Genomic DNA, 10,494 nt, shown 5'->3' with positions numbered 1-10,494 from the left:
ATGTCAAAATCGGAAAACCTTCATAGCATTAGGATTGTATGGCCTCCTTTCTGCAGGTGGTAGACTTGTGCAGAGGTTTGCCACCATTTTTAAGAAAACCTTGCCATGTGGTAACCTGCTTTAGGATAGATTGCCATCATTTTTAAATACCATTAAAAATAAGCCAACAGATAAGCAAGAGAACTGTCTACATGATGAAAGCACACACCAGTATCAGTAATGTTTTCCTCCACTAGGCCTCCTCCATGCATTTACATTGCTCTTTTTTGGACGTTTCCTGCAAAGCGAGACACAGTGTTACTGCTGAAATGAAATCTCTCCAGTGAAACCTCCCTAGTGCTACACACCACGGTGTAAGAATGAAAGTAGAAAACGAAAGGGGAAAAAAAAAAGGGGGGTGGAGGAAGGGAGGATATACTCCACAGGAAATGTCATGGGGCCAGTTTATAGGTTGCTTGGGTGGGTTTTGTTGTTTTTGGGGTTTTTTTTGTGAACCCCACACGCTGGAAACCCACTAACCAAATCAGTTACAAATCGCTTCACGACAGCAATAAAACGCCTTTGACCCCAGCACTGCTGAGCAGCCGCTCTGCCCCAGCGGCGAGGGCCAAGCCCTCTTGCCAAAGCCGGTGTCCTCAGCTCCACCACAGGCTCTGGAGCTTCAGACCGACAAGGCCCCACGCCGAGAGAGGCAACATTCGCCCCCTTTAGTGAAAAAGCAGGGGCAAAAACGGCGGCGGGAGGGAAAGGGCCTACAAGCTCCCATCGCGTTTTACCCGCCCAGGAAGGCTCCAAAACCCCGGGGTAAGCACAGCCCCTCCAGCAGCTCGGACGGGCCAGCAGCGCCCACAATGGGCTGGAGCCGCTCACCCCGCCGCGAAGGGCGGGAGCGGCGCCTTCCTTTCTCCCTCCTCGCTCACCTGGGTCCCGGGAGCACAGGCGGAGAGCTGAGGAGGCGTAGCGGCAGCACTGGAAGTGGGCTGGGACGCTGAGGAAGGCGGCGACATCGAGTAGCTCCCGCCCCTCCCCCTTAGAGCCTCCAAGTCCGGCGCCGCAGATTCGCTACGGGGGGCTTTGCGGCGAATGTGCTGGGCGGGCGCTCAGGCAGGGAGGGAGGGAGAGGAGCCGCAGCGCGCGCGTCCCGTTCTTAAAGCCGCCGGGAGTGGGAATGGCGAGGCCGGTCAGGAGGTGCGTGAGGCGGCGCGTGGGGGCCCGCGTGCCGTGCTGGAGCGGGGCGGGGGAGGGCGCGTGGCGCGAGCCTCCGGCACCCCCACCCCACCCCGGCCGGCTCCGAGGCGCGCGGGCGCCGGGCGCCGTTTCCTAGAAAGCCTCATTGGCGCGCGCCGCCGGCGGCCGTTGCCGGCTGAGGGAGCGGGCGGGACCCCGCCGCCCCCGGGCCCCTCCGCCTCCGGACCGAGCTTCTTCGTGGCCGTGGCGCCGGGCTTGGGGACGGCCCTGCGCCCTTTCCCTTTCTGGCTGGAAGGAAGTGCGGGGTCTTATTCCTGCGGCGCGCAGCCGGGGCGCCTGTGGCCCGCAAAGAGCGGCCCCGGCGGGTGGCGGTCACCCCAGGTGGGTGCCTGGCCGAGGGGAGGGCTTTGACGGTGCTACCGCTGTCCCCTCGGAGCGGCGGTACGCCTCGGCGCGAAACGGCCCCGAAAGCGCACCCAGGGCGCGTTTATGGTGCCTGACAGTGACCCCGGGGACAAGCAATGTCCTTTGCGCGGTAGCAGCTCTGAGACGGGGCATGCAGCGCTCCAGCAGCGGGAACGCTGAAAAGCGGCGTCCCATCAACATCCTGGACCTGGAAGCCGTGCCTCGTAACCACAGAGCTGCTCCTGACAGCCGTGCTGTGTCCGGTACCGCTGTTTGCACAAACAGCGCCTCTAAAACATGATTTGCCCAAACCCCCAAGCGTTAGCAAAGCAAGGTGCTCAGTCTGAAAGGTCTTCTGGTTTATGGGTTTGTTTTGGGTTTTCTTTTTGCTACAGGAACAAGAAAATTGTGGATTATTCTCAGTTTGGGGATTTAGAAGACGATGGTAAGTGGCGCGTACTTGTACGCAACAGAAACACCAAACACCAGTGCAACCACACAGAATACCATGAGAGGGTTGTTAATGAAATAGTTCATTGAGAAGGCTGTTAACTGTTTTAACCGAGAGTAATCGGGGCCCACTGGTAAATATCTGAATTTAACAAGGATGCGATGGCTGCAAGCCAGCACCAAACAACGGTTTTTCAGGAAAACGGTGAATACACAGTGTTTTGGAAAATCTATTTCCTTTAGTCAGTTTTCAGTGGTAGTTGGAGGTCTTCCCGGATGTCAGTTCACAGGTTGGTAAATGGAAATGTCAGGGAGGTGTGAATCATCTGTCAGTAGGTCTAATGTTTCGTCTGCAGCTCTGTACCTTGATGGAGTTTGGTTAAGAATATAGCAGTCAAAATTTGAGTTCTATGGGTAAGTAAAAACAGATTTCAGGCTATTTATTTTCACTGCAGACCTTTTTCTAAGCCCTAATGTGGTGTATGCATTTTTCTTACAGAACGTAGTTGCTTTTATGTGGGTTTTGTTTTGGGGTTTTTTCATGCTGTTTGCAGGATCTGGGGAACAATTTGAATTGGTGGGTAGTGGAGGGAAAAAGTAAGTAACATTGAAGATCTCTTGTGAATCATGGATTAATGGAGATTCGTGGTTTCATGAGTTTAGATGTGGTGCATGACTTTTCTTAGTTTATAAGTGACCACTTGTAATAATATAAAAAAGTGTGAAATCACAGAAATATAAGTGATGTTATCTAAGGTTCTCCCATCATTTAAAGAACACCAAAGATTATTATTGTTTTCCTTTTTTTGCACTGTGATCTGCAGTTCCTTCAGTTGGAAGGATGGCAGTTCCCATCCCTTCTAATTTTCTTTGAACACTGGAGGAATGCATTTTACTTGGTAAAAGGCAATATGAAAAAGGGAAGCAGCCAAATTTTTTTGAAGAGTGGGAGTCATTAAGGTGAACAGTTCCCAAAGCACAAAAACCTCTAAAACTGTTCAATGTCAGTGATTACTAATATAATCAATTGCCATTCAGCAATCAAAAGGTGAACTTCTTGTTATTGAAAATCTGGTAATACATTGGACACTGAAACTTTCTGCCATATTGGTAATAAAAATTGAGATAATTACCTCTCGAATAAAAGTACATGCAAAAGAGGCCATGTTAAATTTTCATTTAAAATACATTTAAGAATAGTATAGTTGTTGTTCCTTAAAAATAGAATTTAGTTTTAAAATGTTATCTGTGCTATATTTTCTGTCTGTGATGAAGTTAAGTTGAATGTCCTCTGAAGGTCATATGGAGGAATATAGGAAAACTCGTTAAAGCCTGTTGCTGTTTCCCAAACAGATGAAGACTTTGCACATATAACTGCACCTTCGAGCAAAAAATCCAGAACACAGCTGAAGGATACAAAGAAGGAGAAAAAAGAGAAGCAAAAAAAGCCACAAAAAGAATTGGCTCTGACACAAAAGCAGATACCTAATAAAAGGTAAGAAATGCTAAAATGTTGCCAGCTTTGTGTAAAGCTGCACTTCAGTTACAGTACTTGGGGTTTTTTTTTCCTTTTTTTATTTTATAGTCTTAGGGAGCTGAGAATAAACAGCTGACATATATTAATTTGATAAAGATTTTCAACTTTATTGGTGTAGCTGCGAATCAGGGATAATGTGATTATGCAGAGTCAGGAAAACTTGCCTGAATTCAGTAGTGAGCTACGTCTCTCTCTGTACAACCCTAAAAAGCTCAAGCAAGTGGCCTGCCTAAGTGCAGAAACACGTTTGCATGTTTGATCTTGTCTTGATACCTCTACAATGCAAACTAACTGTAACGATTCTGAGTTACTTAAGGACTCATAAAACTGAGAAACATAAAACCAAGTTTGACTCCTTAAAATAAGAACACATTCAAAGAAAATGCAAGGCCAGTGTCAATGAAAAAAGAAATCTGATTATTTTCCTGGTAAGGTTCATAGAATCACAGAATCGTAGGGGTTAGAAGGGACCTCGAGAGATCATCGGGTCCAACTCCCCTGCCAAAGCAGCTCCCCAGCTCATATCGCACAGATCGGTGTCCAGACGGGTCTTAAGTATCTCCGGAGAAAGAGACTCCACCACCTCCCTGGGCAGCGTGTCCCAGGGCTCTGTCACCCTCACTGTGAAAAAGTTCTTCTGCATGTTGGTGCGGAACTTCCTGTGCTCCAACTTGCAGCCATTGCCCCTTGTCCTGTCTCCACAGACCACTGAGAAGGGGCTGGCCATTTCCCCCTGCATCCCATACTTAAGATATTTATAAACATTAATAAGGTCCCCCCTTAGTCTTCTTTTCTCTAGGCTGAACAGCCCCAGTTCTTTCAGCCTTTCCTCGTAGGGGAGATGCTCCAGGCACTTAACCATCTTTGTAGCCCTCCTCTGGACTCTCTCCAGGAGATCCCTGTCTTTTTTATAACAGGGAGTCCAGAGCTGGGCACAATACTCTGGTGGGTCCTGACCAGGGCAGAGTAGAGGGGGAGGATCACCTCCTTCAGCCTGCTGGCCATATATGTCTATAAATACCGCATTTCAGTGTGGTATGTCAAGCAAATGTAATCCCCTTTTGCTGTGATAATGCCAGTTAATAGTCCGTATATACATTTATAAAATCTTATGCAATTATAATACTTTAAGTATAGCATGCTTTAAATATTAGTGTATACATCAGGTCTTTTTGGGAAGTGATATTCATAGTATTATGTGCTGTGATGTATCGAAATATTAATTTAAAGTAGTTCAGTGAGTCAGAAAGAGATCTATAATACTCAGGTAGTCATTTTATTATTTAGCATGTTTGTTTTTTTTTTTTCCCAGGATATCCTTGGATGACAAGCTTTATCAAAGAGACCTGGAAGTTGCCTTAGCCTTATCTGTCAAAGAAAAATCTGGAAATATCCTTGAGCTACCAAATTCAGAAGAACAAGGTTATTTTAAAGTTCAATGCAACACTTCATTTTTATGTTGTGTAATCAAGCATGACTTGTTTAACAGTGAAATAGGTTGAAAGTCAAGTTTTATTTCAACATGTCATGATAAGGACATGAGAATTTCTAGATCGTGCCTGTTGTATATTCATGTTGGTGGGCTTTTTTCTGTGCAAAAAATAACTTGTAGAAGATCTTCCAAACATATAGAATCACCAGGGTTGGAAGAGACCCTTTAGATCATCAAGTCCAAACGAGTTTTATTAAAGACAGATAAAAATGTTAGATATTTTAATTTCTTAATATCTTGATTTTTTAATGAGCCTTTTGAATACTGATTTTTAATATTAATTTTTTTGTGTGTTTGTTTTGTGGATTAAAACAGGTGAGGGTATTGTATCAGAAAATGTACATAGGAAGCCCCTTCTTTCCAACTGCAGTGTAGACAGTGAACTTCTAGGTAAGTTGTTTTCATATTCTGTCTTTTTAGAAATAGCATTTCAAAATACATTTAAGTAGCTTATCTTTTCTTCGTTTCCTCTGGTTTCTGTTTTTCACTTACACAGAAAAAAAAGAAGTCTTAAGACCGATGGATGCATTAATTTTTTTCATTAAAAAATTTGCTCTCAGTCTTGAAATGGGATTCCTGAATGAGATTGTTGCAGGTCACTAAAGTTTAATTGGAAAAAGCAACAGATATGAAATTCTTATATGCTGAGTGTATTTACTTCATGGAGAAGCTGCATTTACCTCAACTTGCTAATGGGTTCTTAATGCCTGAGCATCAAATGTGACTAAAACATTAGATGAGCTACTGGAAACTTTCTACTTTTTCCACCTTGATTTTTGTCTTCTAACCTTTTGTTAGTTTGATTACAGATAAGTACTGATAACTTGCACAACCAGAAAGTACAGGTTGGTCAGTTAAAAGAGTAAAATGAGAATCGCATGGAAAGGAGTGGCACTGATACGCTTCTGTATAGTATACTTCAAAATCACAAGCGTGAATTCTTGGGACTCAAATACCTGCTGCTTCTTGAGTAAGAGAATAGGTTTACTATGAGTTTAAATTCATGAGACCACTTTCTGTTCTCCAGGTCTCAATCGGGTTATGGATGATGATGATGTACCCAGCAGTGACTGCAGGCAAAGGACAGCAGCATCTAAAGTTCCAGCCCCTCCGAAGAAAATACTGACTGTTGACAGTGATGATGGGGAGCATGATACTGCCTCTGAGCCTGAGTCACTACCCAGTAAGTTCTTTAAAAAAACCCTCTCCTGAGATGTGCTTTGAATGTGATACCTTGTCTTTAGTTTATATTTTCAGTGAAATGTATACTGCTTCTGCTCTATCTTCCCTTCCCTCCTCCTTTTAATACTAGTGGCAACTTAATAGAACTTTGATACTAAATCTATACTTAAAATATTTATGAACATTAATAAGGTCCCCCCCTTAGTCTTCTCTAGACTGAACAGTCCTGGCTCACTCAGCCTTTCCTCAGAGAGGAGATGCTCCAGGCCCTTAATCATCTTTGTAGCTCTCCTCTGGACTCTCTCCAGGACATCTCTGTCTCTTTTATATCAGTGCATTTGCTGCACTATGTCAGAACAAATTTCTTCTGTGCTCTTTGTCTAGGAGTGTTTTGTCTCTTTTGAGAGCCTCTTGTTTTTTCCAGTTGTTGTCTGAGGTGTGCATCAAAACAGGGACTCTGTAGTAGTGTCAGGTGTTAGTGCTTTTAGTATTGGCTTTGTTTAAGCTTACTTAAAAAGTAAGTAGCCTCCTTTCTTTTCCTTCCTCCAGTTCTCAACTCTTAGGAAAACCATGCTGCATCCGAATGGATTTCAGCCTAGCCTCGTACTCTGCTTCTGGTAGCAGCGTAGTATTGAATGCCTGCACACTATGGTAGACATCTCTCTCTCTCTCTCATTCCCCAGTGGTTATTGTGTCTTTCCATTCTTTTATTCCTTACTGCAAGGTTTACTGGAAAACATTTCTAAAATTGTCAGTGAAATGAAATATCAGGGGAATAATCCAGATATTCACATTGATAAAGATTTGCTAATGTCTGGGGTTTTTTTTTAAGAATAAATCTCTCAAATCTTTCTTACATCTGAAATAAGTCATAGTGGTTTTCCACTTTAAATAGTCATGACTAAGAATATGTAAAAATCAGAAGCCCCACCAAATAATTTTAACATGAAATACTGATAATTCTGCTTTTAAAGTCATTATTGTTTGCAGTTTCTACCAGGACCTTCCATATTATCAGTACAGAGCAAGAATTCTGTAAATACAAAATGTTCTATGGAAGCTATTTCTTTCCTCAGTTCAGCATGTAAATACATGCAAATTTTCTTTAGCATATCCTTATGTTATCCCAGTTCTTTATGTCCAGAATGTCATTAGAAGCCCCTGGAGTAATAGTAGATTGCATTTCCTTTAAAGAGATAACGTCCCTTTTCTTTGCTGTAGGTGAGGAGTCAGAAGAAGATTCAGATTATAGTGAAGATGATGATGAAGACTTTGCTATGAAAAAGAAGAAAGCTAAAGGAAATAGAAAGAAAACCAAACAAAAGATACCAGCTGAAAGAGAAAAGAAAACTCCCAAGTCCAAAATTAATACTACAGGTAAGTTTGTAAAATTAAGTTGAAGTAGACTTCTTATAATAACAGTTCAGTTTATTTTCACTGAAGGCGTAAATAAATTTGTCTGTCAACCCGTGTGGGATTATGGTGATGTATGCAGAGAAAAGGAAAAAAATCCCTCAAACCTACCACTTTATAGTAAACTAATGCTCCTTACAATAAAAGCAGACAAAACTTTACGATGGAGTTAATGTCTTTTTATATAACTATATCTAGCTTTTAAGAATAAGTTAAATAACGATGAGTGATTTAAAAACATAAAAGGAGAACATCTGAGCCTCCTCTTGCAGTTGTGTTTAAAAATTGTTTATTCAAAGATTGTTAAACAATGCTAGTTCTACTTACCACTTGGTGAAGAACATTTAATATGCTTGCCCTTAAGAGTTAATTGTTCACTGCATTGCTAACACAACTTATTTAAAATAGCTTAAGAAAATTCTTATTGTGGTGTTAATCTTGTGTCTGACTTGATAATGTGGTTTACTTCCAGGCCTGAAATTACAATATGTAAAATTGTGTAAAATTAGTTGTAGTTATGACTAGGTTCATTTTGTGTAGCTGATGGAAGAATCTTCCCTCATAGAAATTTTCATTCTCTAATGTATAAACTCTCGGCATTAAAATAGTCTGTCAGTTGTAGAATTTGATCTCTTAAATGGATTCTTAACACAAGTGAAAGTCACAGTTAAAAAAAAATATTGGAAAAAATGAAGTTGTCACCACTCTCTCAAAACATGTTAATGTTTGCATATCTTATATGTGGATTTTAATGGTATCTGGATCTGATACATCTTTAAGAAGAATTTGTTATGCTGCTTTGGGATTGAAATTCCATAGTATAAGAGGGCTGACTGACTGTATAAATATATACTGTTAAATATGTGACATTCTTGTAACATCTACGTTATTTTACTCAATGCTTAGAGCTCGTGCTACACAATGTTCTATCATCTTAGGCTCTGTGATGCTTTCCCTGCTGAAGAGTATCTTTCTAAGGGCGTTTTTGTTTTCCAACTAAGTCCCGCTTCTAGTTTCTCCTTCACGGACAACAGAACACAAATCTGAGATGACACAGAGGACGATGTCCAGTTCTTCAGAACCAGTTGGGAGGCCTTTGCATACATCAAGTCCTGTAACAGACAAGAAGCCTAAATGGATACCACCAGGTACATGTCAGATTGTGGCTATAAGTAGATATGTCAGTTTGCTTAAGTTTTTTAGCAATGTCTCCTAAAAGCAAACAAACAAATAAACAGCATTACTGCCCTCTTATAATGGAAGGTTTTCTTTTGACCTTAGACTGAAAAAAAACCCCCAAAAAACCAGCTTCTTTCCCTCTTAGGGTATTATCCTTAACTCCTTTATTTGCAGAGGGTAATAAAATCTTTTCTGGAGTGTGGGTCAAATCTTAATGAACAGATTGTCCTGTGGCCATTTCTCTCTTAATAAGATCTTACTTTATCTCTGGTACATGTTCCATTATTATCTGTTCTAAAGAAATAATACTATAAAAATGTTGGAGTGTTTTGACAGCTTTAGTAAAGGAAATGCTTAAAAGCTTTATTTACTTAAAGTGTTTAAGCCTGCTGCTGCCAGCTTCTGCCTCCTATTTTGATTTCCCTTCATATTTAACCTTCTTTTCTGTATATGTTTGTTTCTGTTTGGCTCCTTTATCTCAAGCTATCTTTTCCCACTTAAAAATGTGTTCGGTTGTGTGAGTCTCTGTGGAGCACCTGAAAATGCACAGTGGGCTGGGAGCAGCTTTTACGTGCTTGTCCAGCATTGCTCTGCTGTGTGACTGCTTGCTTAAAGCTGTGTGCCATACCTGCCGTGCTGGAACCCAAATAGGTTGATTCCCAGCAAGTATGTTATTCTGGTTTGCTTCTGTGGTATGTTACTCAGACCTTTTTGCAATGTTTTTATAATACTTTTTTGTTCTGCTGTGAGAACTATTAACAAGAAAACAGTTTTATGATTTTTTCCCCCCACTTTAACTTCTTACACCTTCTTTCTGTTTTGAACTTATTTTCAGCTGCATCAGGAAGCAGTAATAACTCCATGAAAAATACTTCGTTTAAGCCACCTACTCAGTGCCTTAGACTTGGCCTCTCCAGACTAGCAAGGGTCAAACCACTGCATCCCAGTGCCACCAGCAGTTAAGTGGTCAGTGACAAGGTGCCACGGGAAAGAAAAGACTTTGGAAATTGCGGTGCTTACAAACAGAGGGTGGGCAGCAAGAGCTTTGTGGCATCATCCATTTTGGAGGACTGTTGTTTCTGTACATATCCAATAGTACAGTGAGTTTTTATTCTGCAGAATGCTAGGCATCCTTAAGTGCCACTGAGAAATAATATTATTTATTCAAGGTGACATCTGGGTCACTGGCTCCTTGATGTATTATAGTCAGAGATGTGTCTTTGGAATAATTTTAATTCTCTAATATATAAACTCTTGGCATCAAAATAGCCTGGCAGTTATAGAATTTGATCTCTTAAATGGATTCTTAACACAAGTGAAAGTCACAGTTAAAAAAATTTACTGGAAAAAATGAATTTATCACCATTCTCTCAAAACATGTTAATGTTTGCATATCTTATATGTGGATTTTAATGTTTTTTTAATGTATTAGAGATACAGATTTTTTCTACAGTGTTGTATTTTGAAAAAATAAAATGTATATCTAATTAATTATATCAAATGACTTCATTAACTTTGAAAAATCACTTGTAAATTTTGGCTGGAGTCCTGCAAATATTTTTGCATGTCCATACTCTTTATTAGAGGCCAGCAGCATTAATGAGGCTCAGATGGTGAGAATTTTGCTTTGAACTCCTTGGTCTTTGTT

At 41.3% G+C, this 10,494-nt stretch overlaps 1 protein-coding gene across 1 annotated transcript; it reads left to right on the top strand.

Annotated features, from left to right (window-relative positions):
* The first annotated feature begins 1,117 nt into the window (after positions 1-1,117).
* RAD51AP1 (RAD51 associated protein 1) lies at positions 1,118-10,196 on the top strand. Its single transcript, XM_084273050.1, has 9 exons — positions 1,118-1,188; positions 1,989-2,038; positions 3,397-3,538; positions 4,893-5,002; positions 5,388-5,462; positions 6,100-6,255; positions 7,476-7,631; positions 8,669-8,815; positions 9,682-10,196. The coding sequence occupies exons 1-9, from the start codon at positions 1,169-1,171 to the stop codon at positions 9,807-9,809; spliced, it is 984 nt and encodes a 327-aa protein (XP_084129176.1). The 5' UTR covers positions 1,118-1,168; the 3' UTR covers positions 9,810-10,196.
* The last annotated feature ends 298 nt before the right edge of the window (positions 10,197-10,494 follow it).

The sequence above is a fragment of the Gallinula chloropus genome (genome assembly GCF_964237585.1).
Source record: "Gallinula chloropus genome assembly, chromosome: 1".
Taxonomy (NCBI): Eukaryota; Metazoa; Chordata; class Aves; order Gruiformes; family Rallidae; genus Gallinula; species Gallinula chloropus.
This window is presented reverse-complemented; position numbering and strand designations above follow the sequence as displayed.